Source organism: Myxine glutinosa, chromosome 1 (assembly GCF_964187855.1).
Source record: "Myxine glutinosa chromosome 1, kmMyxGlut1.1, whole genome shotgun sequence".
NCBI lineage: Eukaryota > Metazoa > Chordata > Myxini > Myxiniformes > Myxinidae > Myxine > Myxine glutinosa.
Window position 1 is genome coordinate 273,213,830 of NC_136261.1, and position 20,908 is coordinate 273,234,737.

Consider the following 20,908-nt stretch of genomic DNA (forward strand, 5'->3'; position numbering starts at 1 on the left):
TGTTAGACAGGGTGCAATGCAATAGGGGGACATACTTATTTGTGTTTTAAGATTGTCACACTCAGGGTCAGGTTAATTGTAGAGGGAATTACACCTACGTGTCACACTAAGTTAAAGTTTTGTAGGCCCGAGTCACGGGCCTGAAGAAAGGAGGGTGCAGTGTAACGGTTTTGAGAAGTGGGTAACGAATTTGAGAAGTGTAACGGTTTTTAAGAAGTGTAACAATTTTGGAGGAAGTGTAACGAATGTAAAAAAGTATGGTTTTGTTATGTGTAAACACCCTCGTAATGTAAATAATGGTCGCAGCCGTCCTCCTAGTTAATTCCATGAAACTTACACGCAGGTCACGATATATCTTTTTAAATAGAGTATTTCCTTATTCCATGTAGGCTAAATATGTGTTTCCCACTAGATTGACTTTGCATTGTATCAAACAAAATAAGAGTAGGCCCTTGCAATTTCCCCAAACATCTCCGCTCTCCAAAGTTCCTTTCAAAAGGGTGCGAGTTGTGTTCAATCCCGCAAGCCGCCATTGCCCATGTGCTAATCTCGGAGAAGAAAGGCGTGTCTCCACCTCGTCATAGAGGGGAGGAGTGAGCCAGAGGGTCGCATGGCCAATCAGTACCGCGGTGAGCGACCCGGTAGGCGTGCCCTCGCAGCCGGCGGCTTGATTCCGCCCCGAGTTATAAAAGCGACTGTAAGGGACTGCTTTACCAGATGACCTGGGAGATGAGCGAAGAGGCGACACCAAGAGGAGCGGTGAGATGCGAAACGCTCCAAGCCAAAGAGGAGAGGTACTCGGAAAGGGAACCAGCTTTGGAGAGACGCGCTGAAAGGAGGGAGACGGCTCCACCAGAAGGAGAGGAGCAGGTGTGCCGAGCCAGCGCGTGACGTCTACAGCAGCGGATACGCGACGGAGGGTTTTCCCGCCAAAACCGCGAGGAATTGAGAGCTGCTGCCTCCGACCTTGCCTCCCTCTCCAGCAATCCACCTCAAGCCCTACCTGCCTGCAATATCCCCTGTGTAAGTGTGAACGTCGTCTGTCCTACTCGTTGTCTTGGGATTAAGTAAATTGAATAGAATAAGCTAACGATGCACTGTGTGACTGCTTTTTCCATCCATTGCTTGTAAATAATTTTGGTCGCTCTTTCTTTTTGCTTGTGTGTGTATAATAAATCTGTTCTTCCTCCATACTCTGTCTTCTTCTCTTTTCCTTCTCTTTCGGTCGCTTTAGAGGTTTCCCGATTGAATATCTGCGGTGCGATCTGGTCAACGTCGGGTGGAATCGGGTTCTAATCGGGGAGTAACTGTTCGGACACGGTAATACCAACCGCTCGGTAAAATAACATCATTAAACCGCGTCTGTAACAATATATATATATATATATATATATATATATATATATATATATATATATATATATATATATATATATATATATATATATATATATATATATATATATATATCTATCTATCTATCTATCTATATATATATATATATATATATATATATATATATATATATATATATATATATACAGTCATCCCTCGCTATATCGCGGTTCACTTTTCGCGGCTTCGGTACATCGCGGGTTTTTCTCGCTAGTATATGTAAAATTATATCGCCGATTTTTCGCTATATCGCGGGATTTTGCGGTATAAATGTATTTTTATATACTATTATTTTAAATATTTTTGTGGTAAAATAAGCATTTTCTAGCCTAAAAAATCAAAAAACGTAAAGAAATAAGAAAAATACAGTATTTAAAACATATTACAAGAAATAAAATACTGTACATAGTGTACAGTAGAAGGGTAGACAAAGAGTCGTGCGTATGGAAAACGCCAGTACATTCATCATCGTCATCACCTTCATCGTCATCAGTACTGCACAGCTAATTCATCATCATCTTCATCACGCAAGTTGTAGTATTGAAGAGCCGGGGCTCTTGCTTGATACGGACGAAATGACGGGCAAGACACAAACTCGTCCGAGAAGATATTTATTCTCAAAACCAACTCGGGAACACTGAAAAGCCCATTTATCGGGCTGCATTATAAAGCACAACCAGAAACCGAAAGCCACGCCTCTCAAGCGTGGCGTGCTTCGGTGGTCACGTGATCAACAGGTGTAGCTGATTATACCCGCAAAGCGCGGCACGCTTTAGCGGTCACGTGACCAGCCACTCTCGCGCCGGGAATCCCCGCCGGTGACGTCACCGGCTGGAGCAAGGAGATTCTGATGCTGGTCTTGCTTGGGGAACCCATGGGTAGCTACAGTATCTTCAATGGTGAGTACCCATTAGAATTTTATATGTTGTTAAAATTACGTATGTTTAAGAGTGTAAAAAGTGTTTAAGAGTATAGGAAGTGTTTATAAGAGTATGGGAAAGGTTAATAAGAGTGTGGGGAGTTCATAATGCTTTAAAATATATATTTAAAAAAATTAAAAAATGGTCGCTACTTCGCGGATTTTCGTCTATCGCGGGGGGTTCTGGAACGTAACCCCCGCGATAAACGAGGGATCACTGTATATATATATATATATATATATATACAGTATATATATATATATATATATATATATATATATATATATATATATATATACAGACTTGGCATTTAATATGGAATATTTTTTTGTTGTTGACTTGGGTTTACTTTCTGAACTCAGTATATCAATCTGGTGAGTTTCTTTTACGCTTCGGTGATTTATTTGTTAAAAGAACCATGTCAATGATTGTCTTTCACAGCAAGAAGTCAATATCAGGATAATATCACAGGTGGCGTGACAAAATGTAAGGGCAGGTACATTTGCCGATTGGCTTCGCAATCGGGTATATAAGGGTTGTTGTGTTCTGTATTAGTGGAAAACAACTGCTGCACGTATACAAAAGTTATTGCTGCTTCCTCTGGAGATGGTCCGTCAACTCGACATTGCTGTTTGTCATGGAGTGGTGGTTTTACGAAATTCCGGTATGAAACAGCGTGCCATTGCTTGGCAGTATGGCATCACTCAAGGTCAGGTGTAAAAGATCCTGAAACGAAATGCTCAGAGGGGTGTCCCTACTCCAATACCGAGGCCAGGATGTCCCCGCAGAATCACAAGGAGAGATGATCGCCAGCTGCACCGGTTAGTCTGCAATGGCCGTACCAAGTCAGCTAATCGGCTTAGGGCTGAGTGGCAGCAACTGACAAATGTGCCTGTATCCAGAAGGTTAGTTGACCAACGACTGGTTCAAGCAGGCTATCGTGCCAGGCGTCCCCTGAGAAAGCCATGCCTAACCAGACAACACAGCCAGCGCCGATTGCAGTGGGCCAGAGAGCACCGTCAATGGCCGCCAGGACACTGGAATCACGTGACCTTCAGTGACGAGTCTAGATTTCTGGTCTATCGTCAAGATGGCCACGTCCGAGTGCGCAGACAAGTGCATGAAGCCTACAACGAAGGTGGTATAGTGCCAAAGTCCAAGCTGGAGGTGGTGGGGTGACTGTTTGGGCTGCTTTTCATGCAGGGGGCAAAACTGACCTGGTTATTCTGAATGGAAACCTGAACCAGTTCAAGTACAGGGCCATTCTGGAAGAAACATTGCTTCCATTTGCTTGTGCAGCCTTTCGAGGAAACTTTGTCTTTCAAGATGACAATGCACGGCCTCATCATGCTCGCATGATCCAACACTTTCTTTTTGACAATGGTGTCGAGCATATGGAGTGGCCTGCCATGTCCCCGGATATGAATCCGATAGAGAACTTGTGGGCAGAATTAACGCGTCAAATCGTCAACTTGGTCCAGCAGCCTAGCTCTGTGCGTGAATTGCAGCAGGCTATTGTCACTGCATGGCAAGCGATTCCTGTCCAAACCTTGGCAAATCTCGTGAACAGCATGCCTCGACGTGTACGTGCTCTCCTGAATGCTCGTGGGGGTTACACGAAGTACTGAACTGTAATTTTACTGTCCGTAATCCCAGTCATAATTTAACTTATGTTTTTGTTGAAAAATTTTTTGGTTCATGTGTAAAATAAAGAAATACTTCTGGAAAACGTACAGAAGTTTAACACAGTACTGTCCGTGAATTGAGTTCGATATCAGTTCACATCACTTTCAAGGATCAATTTATTTGCTTCGAAAGGTCAAATGTGGTTTTTGTTTCTTTTAAAGGTCACATTAACAAAATCTAGAATAATTTCAACATAATTCCAATGAACTTTTGGTTCTAAGTCATCTTGAAAAGTAAGTTCACCCCCACAAAAAAAATATTCCATTTTAAATGCCAAGTCTGTATATATCTATATCTATATATATATATATATCTATATCTATATACATACGGTATATATATAATATATATATATATATATATATATATATATTATATATATATATATATATATATATATATATATATATATATATATATATATATATATATATATATATATATATATATATATATATATATATATATATATAACTGTGAGAAATAGTAGAAACTCCACAGTACGAGCAGGGCGTCTCATTTGCATTGAATAAATAATCGGGAGATTAAATCAGACGCGGACGTAGCTTCAGGACTTCGATCTTTAATTCGACAAGCTTTCGACCAACAAAGGTCTTCTTCTGAGTCTACAAAAACAGCAGGCATGTATATCAGTCAAGTATGTATAGTGACATGTGTGTAAGATGTGTGATATGTGTAGAAAATGCATACAAAAGGAAGAGCCACGCTGAATCTCACTCACCGGCCCCAAGTTCAACGGAAGTGAAGCGCACCTTACAGTTTCCGGTCGCGTTACAGTTCGGTGCACGTGCATAAACAAATCTGTATATATATACAGTATCTGTATATATACAAATCTGTATATATATACTGTACATACAGTTTTTATATATATACAGTATCTATATATATATATTTGTGCAGCGTCTGTCCTGTCCTGTGTTGTGTTGTCTTGTGTTGTGTTGTCACTGAACTACTTTCTCAAACTTTTGTGAAATCGTACCAAACTTCTGGTATGCACATATCTCTCCCGTCGGTATGTCCTAAGGGTATTAAAAAAAAAAAAAATTGCAATTTTTTTTTGGTAATTGTTTTGGGGAAAAAAAAAATTTCAACTTCAATTATTTATAAAATGTGATATCACGTATATTACAAATACATTTGTGCAAAATAATTGTTTGAATTATGATTGGTTTAAACCATGACAAAACGGCAACTCGGGTACAGTCATTTATCTATCCGTTTCCGGTCCCTGGAGCAAGGAAGCATCTTCGACCCCTGCACGGCAGCAAAAGTTATAGTATTTTTTCCATTCGTGTCTTCGGCAATTTCTACTCGCTTTTTATTGTGCATGTGTTGCAGTGTGTTTTCCAGTTGGTGTTGATTTGCAATTCTTGCAAACTTTTGTATAATTTAATCGTTTTCTGTCCCACCGCGTGCGCGGCCTGGTTTCTCTCGGCTTCCCTACCCTCACAGGTGTTCTGTGAATTTAAGTTCTTTCCTTCGCTGTATTGCTTATTTCTTAGATTTCCTCTTCTCCCCCTAACTTCCCCGAACATCGACCACTTGTCTAACGTTTTAAATCTCTTCAAAGTCTCTTCACGTCTCTTCTTGTCGCGTCATGTCGCGTCTCTTCAAAGCTGTCCATGCGCGCACGCTTTCGAAGTGAAGTAACTTTTCACAATTGTGTTTTTGTCGAAACTGTATCTTTCTTTCGGTGTGTATAACTATTGGTGTGTCTTTAATAGTATTCTTGGTGTTGGTTTTTCATACCTGTGTACAGAATCGTCGGTTAGTTCGTGTCGCGTATTCTGAGGCTTAGTGTAGTACTAGTAGGCTACCGTGTCTGACCTTGGCTTGAGGCTTTGTTTCTGTCTCAGCGGTTCTTCGATTGCGCTCGCAATTACTTTCGGTCTCTATTTTTCACGTTTCACGTTCGGTCTCTGTCTCTGTTTACAGCTCAACTCAAAAAAAAATAAAAAAATAAAAATTCCCTTCTCTGTTCTTATCCGTTGTTCGTTCTTATTTGTTAGTTCGTTCTTCGACCACGTTGTTCGTGATCACGTGTTCACGTCATTAAAAAATGTTTCAAATGTCCCCTGAAGAACTGTATTCTGTCATATACTATAACACCTTTTTCTTCTTCTTCTATAAAAGGATGCTTTCGACTTGCTCACCAAATCTATTCATTCCAAAAAAAAATTCCATCTCTTACAGTTACAGTGCCTCTTTCATACATTCCCTAAACTCTCCAGAACTCCACCCATCCTTCAGCGTCCTCAAATGTATTTTTGATTCGAAGGTCTCAAGAAACTCATTTTGCAAGAAATGTTCGTTTCCCATTAATCGTACATTTTTCAAAATCCAATCTCACCCCTCCCCTCCAAATCTTCCCCATCACCCCTTCCCTCCAAAACTTCCCCATCACCCCTTCCCTCAAAAACTTCCCCATCACCCCTCCCCTTCAAAACTTGCCCATCACCCCTCCCCTCCAAATCCACCCCCTTTCCCCTCCCCTCCAAATCTTCCCCATCACCCATCTCTTTCAAATATTCCCCCTAGCCCCTCCCCTCCAAATCTTCCCCATCACCCATCCCTTTCAAATCTTCCCCCTTGCCCCTCCCCTCCAAATCTTCCCCATCACCCATCCCTTTCAGATCTCCCCCCTTGCCCCTTCCCTCCTAAACTCCCCCCACACCCCTCCCCTCCGAGACTCTCCCTCACTCCTCCCCTCATAGACTCCCCTCTCACCCCTCCTCCTCAAAGCGTCCTCCCCGCTTCTTCCCCCTTCCAACTTTCACCTGCATCTCCCTCAACCTTCTGCCTCACTCTTCCCCCTCCTCAAATAACACCTCACTGCGCCTCACCCAATCACCATCAAACATTTTGTCCGCCCCATTCTTCCCTTTCTCCAAGCTATTCTGAAATCTCTGACACACCTTCAACAGCTCTCCCGACCTCTTCCTCCTCTTCCACATCTTACCCTACCGCCCCCCACCCCTGTTCTGTATCCGATGCTCCCCTTTCCTCTTCTTTAACAGTATGGACCTCAAACATCCGGGGCCTTCGCTCAAACTTGACTGATCTCTCCATACAGGTTGCTTCTGACAAACCAGACGTGATCTGCTTAACAGAAACTTTCCTCCTTTATGATGTCTCTGATTCCTTGGTATCTCTCCCAGGTTACTCCCTCCTCCGGTATGACAGACCTGAGCCTCGTCCTGGAGGGGGGGGGGTTGCTATCTTTATAAAAAAACTCTCTTCCTCACTCGCCCTGCACTGCCCTCTCTCCACCTCACCCCCAGGAATACCTTTGGCTACGGCTTCCCCTTCGCTCCCACCTTTTGTTCATATGTGTGTTGTACCGTCCACCAAACAGTGATGACTCCATCTTCATCTCGCTGTCTGATAATATGGACCAACTTCCATCTACCCATCCCAACTCTCTCTTCCTCATATGTGGTGATTTCAATTGTCACCATGCCAGTTGGCAGGGTGTGGGTACCTCTCTCACTAGCCATGGCTCCTCAGCAAAGGACTTCTGTGACTCACTGGGACTGACACAATCTGTCAATTTCCCAACCCGGATCTCAGTCAACGTAGCATCTTCTCTTCTGGACTTGGTTATGACTAACTTCCCTGAAAATGTCTGCTGCTCTTCTTCTGCTCCAATCGGCTCATCTGATCATGTGCTTGTTAAAGTGGACATCTCTCTGACCATTCTCAGAGAGCCTCCTCAGCGTCGACGAGTGTGGCATTTCACTCAGGCCAACTGGCACGGTCTTCAAGCAGCCATCAATCATCTGGACTGGTCTCCCATCTCTAACGCCTCTGACATCAACTCATCCTGGGAATTCTTCCAAAGTAAATTGCTCTCTCTCATGCACAGATTTATCCCATCTCGTCTTCAGTTGTCATACCCTTCCTCCCGTCCATGGTACACTGAATCTTGTGGTGAGGCTATTGCCCAGAAACAACTTGCTTTCGTCTCCTGGAAAGCAAATCCAACGGACGGAAATCTCATTTCTTTTCACAAAGCCCGAAGCAAGTGTGTGTCCACCCTCAGGAGAGCCAGGAAACAATATCTCTCCGTTCTCAGGACAGAACTCTTATCTGTCTCCCTCTTCCAAATCCTGGTGGCGTCTGGTCAAATCTGTTTCTGGTGTTTGTTCCCCCTCCATCCCCTCCCTTACCTCAAACGGCTACACAGCTGACTCCGCACGTGAAAAAGCTGAATGCCTCAACTCTGTGTTTGCCTCTAAATCTTGTGTCCCAAACCCATCCCTCTCTGTACCCACCATACCCAGTCGTACCCAGCTGCTCCTGGACTCCGTGTCCTTTCCTCCTGACAAGGTGGAAAAGTTTCTGTCAACCATCGACTCTGATTCTGCAACTGGACCTGACGGCATCAGCCCACGGGTCCTAAAATCCTGTTCTTCCGCTCTTTCACTCCCTCTCTCTGTTCTCTTCACCCTCTCTTTTGCTCAAGCTCATCTGCCATCTGCTTGGAAATCTGCCAACATCACCGCTTTGCACAAAAAAGGTGCAAAAACAGATCCCAGCAACTACAGACCAATCAGCCTTCTCCCAATTATTAGCAAAGTCATGGAATCCATCATTGCTTCAGATATGAAATCTTTCCTCTTCTCCAATGGCTTGATCTCTGATCATCAATTTGGTTTCAGACCTGGTCACTCTACTGTGGACATGCTGCTTCTGCTTTCTCAACAATGGATGGAGGTCCTCAATGCCAAACAGGAAATTAGAGCTGTCTCCCTTGACATATCACGTGCCTTCGATACGGTCTGGCACCCCGCTCTGCTCACCAAACTCTCCTCTTTTGGTATCCATGGAAATCTCCACGCATGCCTGGCGGATTTCCTCTCGAGTCGTAGTCAACGTGTGGCCCTGAATGGGTTTCTCTCATCTCCTCTTCCTGTTCAGGCTGGAGTTCCCCAAAGCAGTGTTCTGGGCCCTGTGCTTTTTCTGGGTCTTCATCAATGATCTCTCAGACTCTCTTGAAAATCCTCTCTATCTCTTTGCTGATGACTCTACTCTCTGTCGCTCCATTCTTCATCCCTCAGATCGGCAGTCTGCAGCCTCCTCACTCTTTGCAGACCTGGACAAAATCACAGACTGGGCATACAAGTGGAACATGTCTTTCAATCCTGACAAATCTCACACTCTTACGATGTCTCTCCGAAAAGACCGACTGGACAACCCTCCCATCCACTTTCTGAATAATCCTCTCCAAGAAGTTCTGTCACTCAAGCTTTTGGGTCTCACTATCTGCCATGACCTTTCCTGGGAAAACCACATTTCAAATCTGGCCTCCAAAGCCAGTCGCCGACTGGGCATCCTCCGTCGTGCGAAGTCCTTCCTTGGCACACCTGAGCTCCTCACCACATACAAGGCTTTCATCCGCAGCTCAATGGAATACTGCTCTCCCCTCTGGGCTGGTGCTCCTGCCTCACACCTAGCTCGTCTTCACGCTGTTGAAACCAAAGCATTCAGAATCATTGGAATCTCCCACGATGAAGCTAACTCCAAGGGCCTCTCACTCACTCACCGCAGGCAGGTTGGTGGTCTTTCCGTCTTCTACCGACTCCTCTCTGGCCTTGCCCCCCCCCCCCCCCCCCCAGCTCTCTCTGGGCTCTGTCCCGCAAATATTCCTACAGGTCGCACAAGATCTGCCTGCAACCCTCTTATGGTTAAACTGCCAAAATCAAGACTCTCTGCTCACCTTCACTCCTTCATTCCTCTTTTATCCCGCCTCTGGAACAAACTCATTCACTCTTTTCAATCCCACTCCACCCTCCAGGTCTTTAAAACAGCTGTTCACCACCATCTCTTATCTTCCCCCATCCAAAACCTTGATCTTTTCTATCCCCGCTAATTTCACCCCAATTCCACTTTTTTGAAATACCAACTTCTGTCTTGGAAGTCCTTGGTGTCCTTGTGTTTTATACTTCTCCCACCCCCCCCCCCCCCATTCCCACGCCTCCTCCCCCCAAGCCCTCTCCCTCCCACTCATCTCCCTGCTCTTAAATGTTGTGTGCTCTCAAGTGTTTGTGTGCTTCCCCTTCTCTTGTCTTCCGCTCCCTCTTTTTATATATTTTGTTTGTCTGGTTGATTTGTTTGTGAAGTAAATGTCAGCTCTTTCACGAGCCTCGATTCAGTATACAAAAAAAATATCTATATATCGACACATCTGGGCAGTGTCTGTGTTGTCACTTAACGACTCCCTCAAACTTTTGTTTCCGTGGTTGTGAAGTGTTTTTAATAACGCTGTGGTGGTTTTGAATCACGTGGTGGTGAGGTATTTTGAATTATGTGGTGGTGAGGTGTTTTTAAATGACGTGGTGGTGAGGTGTTTTTAAATCACATGGTGGTGAGGTGTTTTTAAATCACATGGTGGTGAGGTGTTTTGAATTACGTGGTGGTGAGGTGTTTTTAAATCACATGGTGGTGAGGTGTTTTGAATTATATGGTGGTGAGGTATTTATAATTCCGTGGTGGTGAGGTGTTTTTAATTAGGTGCTGGTGAAGTGTTTTGAATCAGTTGGTGATGAGGTGTTTTGAATTATGTGGTGGTGAGGTGTTTTGAATTACTTGGTGGTGAGATGTTTTAAATTACATGGTGGTGAGGTATTTTGAATTGTGTGGTGGTGAGGTGTTTTTAAATGACGTGGTGGTGAGGTGTTTTAATATCACATGGTGGTGAGGTGTTTTTAAATCACATGGTGGTGAGGTGTTTTGAATTACGTGTTGGTGAGGTATTTATAATTACGTGGTGGTGAGGTGTTTTTAATTAGGTGGTGGTGAGGTGTTTTGAATTAGTTGGTGATGAGGTGTTTTGAATTATGTGGTGGTGAGGTGTTTTGAATTATGTGGTGGTGAGGTGTTTTGAATTACTTGGTGGTGAGGTGTTTTTAAATGACGTGGTGGTGAGGTGTTTTTAATTTTGTGGTGGTGAGGTGTTTTTACTACGTGTTTTATGGCTGTGAGGTGTTTTTATTACGTGTTTTATGGCTGTGAGGTGTTTTTAATTTTGTGGTGGTGAGGTGTTTTTATTACGTGTTTTATGGTTGTGAGGTGTTTTTATTTTCGTGGTGGTGAGGTGTTTTTATTACGTGTTTTATGGCTATGAGGTGTTTTTATTATGTGTTTTATGGCTGTGAGGTGTTTTTATTCCGTGTTTTATGACTGTGAGCGTTTTAAATTACTTGGTGGTGAGGTGTAATCGTCCCAAACTTCCAGTCTGCACCTACCCCTCCCCTATGTATGTGCTGAGGGGTTCTTCCTTGAAAAAAAAAAAACATTCACCCTGCATCTTCAACCTAAATTGCCTATAAAAATGTAATATCACAAACACAACAAATACATTTGTGCAAAATAATTGTTTGTATTATGATTGGTGTAAATCATGACAACACAGCAACTCAGGTACAGTCATTATTCTCAGCTAAAATAAGCCCGTTCCTCAGTAATGAAGCTAGTATATATATATATATATATATATATATATATCTTCTATATATATAAAAGAAAGTTTTTGTTTGTTTGTTTGTTTGTTTGTCTGCACGTGCTAATCTCCTGAACGGTGAAAGATAGGAGGAAACCTCTAAAACAAAAAATGTCGGGGTGGGTATGTTTGGCCTATAACCGGGTATGTTTTTGCCTGTATGTTTCCCCGGGAAGGTTATAGGCTAGGTGGCGAGGCCGGTCGAGGCCCACCTCGGCCAGGCTGGGCCCATTTCGCAATTGAAAGCTGAGGTGAATTATAGCAGTCAATCTTTTACGCCTGCAAGTAAAAGCTGAATTATAGTAGTAAATTCATTCAAAAAGAACCAAAAATGTCGGGACGGGCCCCGGGAATGTTACAGGCTAGGTGGCGAGGCCGGTCGAGGCCGCTTCGGCCGGGCTGGGCCCATTCGCAATTAAAAGCTGAGCTGAATTATAGCAGTCAATCTTCTACGGCCGTGAGTACAAGCTGAATTATAGTAGTAAATTCATTCAAAAAGAACCCGGGCAATGCCGGGTGCTTTCGGCTAGTATTCTAGCCTATTTCGCCTAGCCTTTCACCTATTCTAGCCTTCCGCCTAGCTATTTCTAGCCTATTTATATTCTATTTCGGCTAGTATTCTTATATTCTTGGGTAAAATGCCAGGGGCGTAGAAAAGGCCCCTTTATATAAGGGTATATGGCACGTGGCAAAGTATAGAAAAGAAGGGACATTCCGTAGGTTGTAGAAAATTCCAAACAATACAAAATAAGGGGCATTCAAAAAAAATCTCGTGTGCATGCTGGACCACCCTTGTGTTCTGGGAAAATGGGAAAATGGGGAAAATGCTGATTTGATGATAATGGTGGCTATTGGATATTGCCTTCTTAATATGAATCAGGGCAAAGCAAATATTTTCCATGAAGTTATTCACATTCTAAATAAACAATATGACTTTCTATGAGCAGGATAATGAAACAGTTTTTGTTGCTTTCATTTTGACCATGAGAAAATGCACACCTGCGCCAAGGTTTTCTTCAAGTTGTTGATCTGAGCAGCATGACCTGAGTTCAAAGCTTCGTGTTCACTCACCACTTGTTTCAACTTGTCTTTTTCTATTGCTACCATGTTGAACACCGTGCGCAGCAGGAAATGCACTGAGGGTCGGGTAACAAAATAGTTATCTATTTTTGTTATTGCGAGTGCTCAAGGAACATATTCCCAATGAAGTTTCGAACATGCAAACGATGAGAAAAATCATTCAGATTACTCTGGATTCAACAGTTCAAAGGAAAGAATGCTACATAAAAAAGCAAGCGGCCTATACAGACAGAATTTCAAGGTTATATGTTGTCGGAAATTAAAGATCAAGCTGGTTCACAATTATCATAGCATTTTTGCCCCTGAGCTACTTAATCCAAGGAAACATTAATGTGCAGAAAGGTAGGGCTTCGCAATTTTGTTAGACCGTGAAGAAAGATTATATATATATATATATATATATATATATATATATATATATATATATATATATATATATATATATATATATATATATATATATATATACATACAGTCATGACCAAAAATATTGGCACCCTTGCACTTTTTTCAAATAATGCACCATTCCTTCCAGAAAATTGTTGAAATTAAAAAAAATGTTGGTATCCACATATGTATTTATTTTGTTTGCAGTGGAACAAAACAAAAAAAGCTGAAAAAATTACCAAATCTTAGGTTATTCCACACAGAAATACTAAAATGGTCCAGACAATATTATTGGCACCTTTTAGAAGTTGTTAGAAATAATTCGATTTCAAGCAGGTGATTCTCCTTTACTTTGGAATTGAGCTCAGCTATGGTGAGTTGCAGTTGCCTGCAATATAAAAATCACTCTTCCAACCAGTTTGAATAGATAAAAGTTTTTCTGCTGTTTTGTGTCACTGTGTGTACCGCAATGAGCATGGAGAAAACAAAGAAAACCAGAGAGTTGTCTGAGGACGTCAGACACAAGATTGTAGCCAAGCAAAGACAATCTCAAGGCTACAAGTCCATCTCCAGAGACCTTGATATTCCTGTGTCCACCATACGCAATGTTATCGAGAAGATTAAGGCTCATGGCACTGTGGCCCACCTCCCTGGATGTGGCCGCAAGAGAAAACCTGATCGAAGATTGCAGCAAAGGATTGTTTAAATGGTGGAGAAAGAACCTTGATCAACTGCCAAACAGATTCAAGCTGACCTTCAGACACAAGGTGCGACAGTTTCAACTCGCACCATCCATCACCATCTCAATGAAAGGGGGTCAATGGTAGGAGACCCAGGAGGACCCCACTGCTTCGAGAGAGACATAAGAAAGTCTGACTGGAGTTTGCCAAAATACACCTGAACAAGCCAAAATCCTTCTGGGAGAATGTTCTGTGGACAGATGAGACCAAATGAGAGCTTTTTGGTATAGCACATCATCTCTATGTTTACAGCAAACAAAATGAAGCCTTCAAAGAAAAGAACACCTTCCCTACAGTCAAACATGGAGGAGGTTGAGTGATGTTTTGGGATTGCTGTGCTGCATCTGGCACTGGGTGCCTTGAATGTGTGCATGGCATCATGAAATCAGGAGATTACCAAGGCATTTTGGAGCGCAATATTCAGCCCAGTGTTGGAAAGTTGGGTCTCCGTCGAAGGTCATGGGTCTTCAAGCAGGACAATGACCCCAAACACACTTCAAAATCACCCAGGATTGGCTCAAGACAAAACGCTCCACTGTTCTGAAGTGGCCAGCAATGAGTACAGATCTAAATCCCATTAAACACCTGTGGGGAGATCTGAAAACAGCAGTTGGGAGAAGGCACCCTTCAAATCTGGAAGAACTGGAGCAGTTTGCACAAGAATAGTGGGTGAAACCACCAGTAGAGAAGCGTAGGAAGCTCGTTCATGGCTATAGGAAGAGCTTGACTGCAATTATTTTGCCCAAAGGATGTGCAACCAAATATTAAGTCTGGGGTATCAATAATTTTGTCAATGCCATTTCTTTTTATTCTCTGATTTAAAAGGATACATTGAGTTCTGAATAAAAAAACAAAGGTTCTGTAATATTAACAGAGAAATAAAGAAATAGTGCATTGTTTGACAAAAGTGCAAGGGTGTGAATATTTTTGGCCACGATTGTACACAGTCACGTGTATAAGTAAGTACACCCCATGTAAAGTTTTGTCTTTTTCAACATATTTCAACATACAGCTATTTGATCTTCATTTCAACAATATTGATAGATAAAGGTGATGTAATATAACAAATATCATGAAACATTTACATTTTGTAGTCCATTGTATAATTTAAATAAACATAAATGCAAATTTCGCATGTGGAAAAAGTAAGTACACCCTTGGCTCTAATAGGTGGTATTGGCCCCTTTGGCAGAAACAACCTCAAGTAGGCGTTTCTTATAACTGTCTACCAGTCTCTGACCTCGACTAGGAGATATTTTTGCCCACTCCTCCATGCAGAATTAATTCAGCTGTGCGATGTTTGAGGGGTTTCTTGCATGCACAGCTCGTTTCAAATCCCCCAACATCTCAATGGGATTTAGATCCGGACTTTGACTTGGAAATTCCACAACCCTCCATTTCTTTCTTTTCAGCCATTCTTTGGTGGATTTACTGATATGTTTAGGGTCATTGTCATGTTGCAAGGTCCACCTTCGGTTGAACTTCAACTTTCTGACAGATGGCCTCACATTATCCTCAAGCACCCTCTCGTACAATGAAGAATTAATAGTGGATTATATAATGGTGAGCTGCCCAGGAACTGATGCAGCAAAGCTGCCCCAAACCATATTATTTCCACCACCATGCTTTACAGTTGGTATCAGGTTCTTGTGGTCAAATGCTGTCTTTGGTTTTCGCCAAACATGTCTTCTGGTACTGTGGCCAAATAGCTCTACCGTTGACTCATCTGTCCAGAGCACATTGTTCCAGAAGTGCTGGTCTTTGCCTAGGGTGTTCATTGGCAAACTTTAGTCTTGCCCTGATGTTCTTTCTGGACAGCAAAGGTTTCCTCCTGGCACACCTCCCATGTAGATCAAATTTGTGCAGCCTCTTTCTAATGGTAGACTCGTGCACTTTGACATCAACAGTGGCAAGAGCTACCTGTAGGTCCCGTGATGACATTCTGGGGTTCTTAGAGACTTATTTCAGCATCTTGGGGTCTGCTCTCGGGCTGAACTCGCTGGGGCGGCCTGGCCTGAACAAGTTGGCAGTTGTTTGAATTCCTCTCCACTTGTAGATTATCTTCCGGACAGTCGAATGATTGATTTCAAATTGTTTGGAGATCTTTTTAAATCCCTTCCCAGACTCGTAGGCATCTATAACCTTCTTTCTGAAGGCCTCAGAGAGCTCTTTTGATCTGGGCATGGTGACGCCGCACACTTCAACAACAAAGAGCAAACCAAACTAAATGCCTGAGGTTTAAATAAGACAGGTTCCTCCAACATCCTCTCTAACGATGTTCTAATCATTTGCACCTGAGCTGGTGCACCTGATTCTAAATTTAGGTATTTGAAGTGGTGATAAATGTAGGGGTGTACTTACTTTTTCCACATGCGAAATTTGCATTTATGTTTATTTAAATTATACAATGGACTACAAAATGTAAATGTTTCATGATATTTGTTATATTATATCACCTTTATCTATCAATATTGATGAAATGAAGATCAAATAGCTGTATGTTGAAATATGTTGGAAAAGTCAAAACTTTACATGGGGTGTACTTACTTTTTCACATGACTGTATACTGTGTATCCCCTGCCCCCACAATTTTCTGAGCCAGCATTCGTGCCGGGCATGAATAGCTTCGTACTTCGGAACGTTGCGAACCAGCAACTACAAATGCCAATATGTCCATCGCGCGATAGCAGGGTCCAATCGTCTGACACCGCTTACCTGTACCACATGACGGTTCCAATAGGGGAACGTACCCTCAGGCGGTGTTCCACTTTTGTTCCAGGATGGAAATTTGAATGGCCGAGCAACAGGGCTGATGCTAATTTTGTTACAGCCGATCGATCGCTACTCTGGGTGCAAGCAATGGTAGACCAATGAAAGGACATTCACGGACAGCTGGAAAGGAACGTTTAACGATTCGATTTATTTTTCCAATATGTACAGTGCAACTTATCGATCGGAAAGAAAAAGGGACAAGAGGCAGAAACTTAGCGTAATCTATGCCTTATGAGGATCACAACAAATATACACGACAAACAAGGGTGGCAATCACACATTCACGGGAAGGGGGGGGGGATGGGGGAGGGGAAAACGAATGTTGGGACCCTGTCAGCAAAATGGTTACGATGCTACCAGGACCTTGTTGTGTCCACTGCAACGACCTTGTATTGTCGTCACCAATGAGCACCACGCCAGCAAGATGGCCACCCCCAGCATGAGCACGAAGAGGCAAAGGCGATCCCCAGCATGAAATTGAGCAGGCAAAAAGCTTCGGGAACTTGGCAGAGTGAGTGCATCAGGAACCATGCAGGTGCCAGTAACGCGTGGAGAGAGAGAACATCGTGATCTCATGCAGAGTAAGAGTACATCGTGGCCTCGTGTAGAAAGTCCGATGACCACGTGCAGAGTGAAACCGGCAGGAAGAGAGCAGGTACGTGCAGAGAGAATAAAGTCCAAGGCCTTTTTGCCAGGGCCCTCCCGAGGATGGGGGCTGTTTGAGGGTGTTTTCCTGGCTTCCGATTGGTGGAGTGTCACTTCCCCTGCCCCCACAAGCCCTCTTGAAGGGACTTTTACCTGGTGCATAACCCAATGGTCTTTGGTGAATTTGAAAGTTCCCTGTCCATAAAATGCAATTGCTGGCATCCACCCTTGAGGCCTTTGGCCTGTCTTCTGTCCTTCAATACTTTGAATCAATATCTGTAGATGCAATCTTTGTGCATCTGCCTGGCTTCCCCTTATGAGTGGAGAGCCTGTCTTTCCCTCCCCAACGCATGACGACATACTAACCCATATAATGAGAAGGGACTAAGACAATGTCCTGCTTTGAAATAACTATTCCAAGGGACCTGTATGGTGGTTGTCATTATTTCTTAGCAGTTTCCCAAAACCGCAACAATATACATACAAAGACAGATACATACACATATATAGAAATGCATATACATGCATATATATATATATATATATATATATATATATATATATATATATATATATATATATATATATATATATATATATATATATGTATATATATATATATATATATATATATATATATATATATATATATATTTATATTTATATATATATATATATTTATATATATATATACGTATATATGTATATATATATATATGTATGTATATTATATATATATATATATATGTATATATATATATATGTATGTATGTATATATATATATATATATATATATATATATATATATATATATATATATATATGTATATACATGTATGTATATATATATATGTATATATATGTATATACATGTATGTATATATATATGTATGTATATATATATATATATGTATGTATATATATATATGTATGTATGTATGTATATATATATATATATATATATATATATATATATATATATTATATATATATATATATATATATATATATATATATATATATATATATAGATATATATACAGTGGTACCTCGGCTTACGAGTGCCCCAACGTACGAGTTTTTCGGGATACGAGCCGTCGCTCGGGCGGTTTGTTGCTTTGGGATACGAGCCGAGATCCGATGTACGAGCTCAAAAAATTTATTTTTTTGAATTTTCCGGTTGTGGCTTCCGGTTCCGGTCACGTGGTTATCTTGCCGTGAAAGCATCTCTGCTTGGATATAAAACACGCAATCGTCGAAATACATGAGCGAGGAATCTCCTTGCTCCAGCCGGTGACGTCATCGGCGGGGATCCCCGCCTCGAGTGGCTGGTCACGTGACCGCCAAAGCGTGTCGCGCGTGCGGGTATAATGAGCTACACCTGTGGATCACGTGACCACGGAAGCACGCCTCGCTTGAGAGGCATAGCTTTCGGTTTGCGTTTTGCTTTATAAGGCGCGATAAATGGGCTTTTGAGTGTTAGCGGTTCATGGCGTTGACGGTTCATGACGGTTCATGACGGTTCATGACGGTTCATGGCGTTGACGGTCAAAAACCCATTACATCAATTTTACCAGGCACTGTACAGTAAGTACAGTGGACACCAAATGCACGGTGGAAGGCTAGAAGTAGAAGATCGTCCAAGACAAGTGAGAATAAGCCATACTTTGGAGATGACGTCATTCGCTGGTCCGATAACCAAAGATGTGGTATAAAAAACCAGGTGAGCTAACAATGCAGCAATGAAGGAATTCGGCCAAGGCACCGGCACACAACGACCTACCTACATCGAAAGACTCAATGCCAATGGTGACAGAAGCCAAGACGGCCGGCTTAAACACCGCCGAAAGACCACGGTGTACCAACTTACGATGCAGAACATCTTGCACTTAATATGATGACAACAGGTGCCATCCTCTGACGTACCATTACAGGTACAGGTACAGTACACGTGAGCACAGAGCAAAAGTTCACTGAAACCGAGATTAAGAAAAAAGAAAAAACACCTCGTGGTCCGTGCTCGATATCCGAGTTTCAATCTTTTCAAACACATGATGCTCTCGGTCACGGTATCTCCTGCGAGCTGCTTCTCCTTCAACCACACAAACAACAACTTCTCCATATCTTCATGGATAGAGGTCCGGAGCTTTGAAATAATCGTAACGCCCTTGGCTGGCGTTATAGCCTTTATGGACTCCTTCTGCTTCAAAATCGTACATATCGTAGAAGGAGTACGATCGTACTGCCTCGCCAAGTCGACAACACGCACACCTCACCTGGCATGCTCTTCTCCTCTGCTTAATAAAACCAGTTTATTTCTTTACATTCTCTTGTATTATGTACAGTATATACGAGGTCGTGCTTGTTTATACATTATTTGTTATTTATAAAGTACATTTTTGTTATTTAAAAGCACCTAACAAAAAAAATTGGTGTTTTTTTTTTGAGGCTGGAACGGATTAATAGCATTTCAATGCATTTGAATGGGAAAATTTGCTTTGACTTACGAGCGATTTGGCTTACGAGCTCCATCACGGAACGGATTAAACTCGTAAGCCGAGGTACCACTGTATATACATAACATCCAACAACTATATATATATATATATATATATATATATATATATATATATATATATATATATATATATACAGTGAAACCTTGACTTACGAGTGCACCAACTTACGAGTTTTCCGAGATACGAGCCGTCGTTCGGGCGGTTTATTGCTTTGAGATGCGAGCCGAGATCTGAGTTACGAGGTTATGCCACCCGCCACCAAGTGGGTTCCGGTCACGTGGTTATCTTGCCGTGCAAGCATCTCTGCCGTATATCGCTGCTGCTTTGTTTTCACATTTTGGTTATTTTGGAGCTTACGCCACCCGCCACCAGGTGGGTTCAGGTCACGTGGTTATCTTGCCGTGCAAGCATCTCTGCCGTATATAGCTGCTGCTTTGTTTTCGCATTTTGGTTATTTTGGAAAATTTCCTAGTTTTAACCATGGGTCCTAAGAAATTGAGTGCCAAGGGCAGTACTGAGAAGAAGAAGAGGATGATGTGCTTGGATATAAAACACGCAATCGTCGAAAAACATGAGCAAGGTGTGCGTGTTGTCGACTTGGTGAGGCGGATGTGAAGGCAGCTGAAGATTTTATTTTAACTTTTGCCGAACTGATAGAAGCCGAACGATACATCCCCCAGCAAATCTTCAACTGTGACGAGACAGGGCTCTTCTGGAAAAAGATGCCGAGGAGGACGTATATAACGGCAGAGGAGAAGAGCATGCCAGGCCACAACTTGTTCAGAGTGCCGGCGATAGCTCGCCTTCTCTTTGTGGAAAACACGGTGAGATCCTTAACATCCAACAACTAATGGGACGCAAACGGGGCGCCCAGTTTAGCGGTACACACATTGATGAATCACCCTGCCTGTGATTCACCCATGACAGGTTATAGCTGGGTCGGGATTCAAACCCAGGCTGGACAGTTTAGAGTCAAGTGTGCCTACCTCCAGTCCAGGCCATCCTGCCAACTTGTATGCTGCATACAGGTGAAATATAAAGCGCGAGATATTTTTTATATACACTGTATATTAAAAAAAAAATTGGTGTGGTTTTTGGCGGGCTGGAACGGATTAATAGCATTTCAATGCATTTTAATGGGGAAATTTAATTTGAGAAACGAGCAAATTGAGTTACGAGCTCGGTCACAGAACGAATTAAACTCGTAAGTCAAGGTTTCACTGTATATATATATATAT

The 20,908-nt window shown here is 42.3% G+C and overlaps 1 protein-coding gene across 1 annotated transcript in view; it reads right to left on the minus strand.

The window, feature by feature from the left end:
- Positions 1-20,908, minus strand: part of OSBPL6 (oxysterol binding protein like 6) — a 182,165-nt gene that overhangs the window by 54,019 nt on the left and 107,238 nt on the right. Inside the window, exon 12 of the mRNA XM_078787034.1 lies at positions 12,526-12,662. Within this exon, the coding sequence (XP_078643160.1) occupies positions 12,526-12,662 (137 nt within the window). The remainder of the gene's footprint in view (positions 1-12,525; positions 12,663-20,908) is intronic.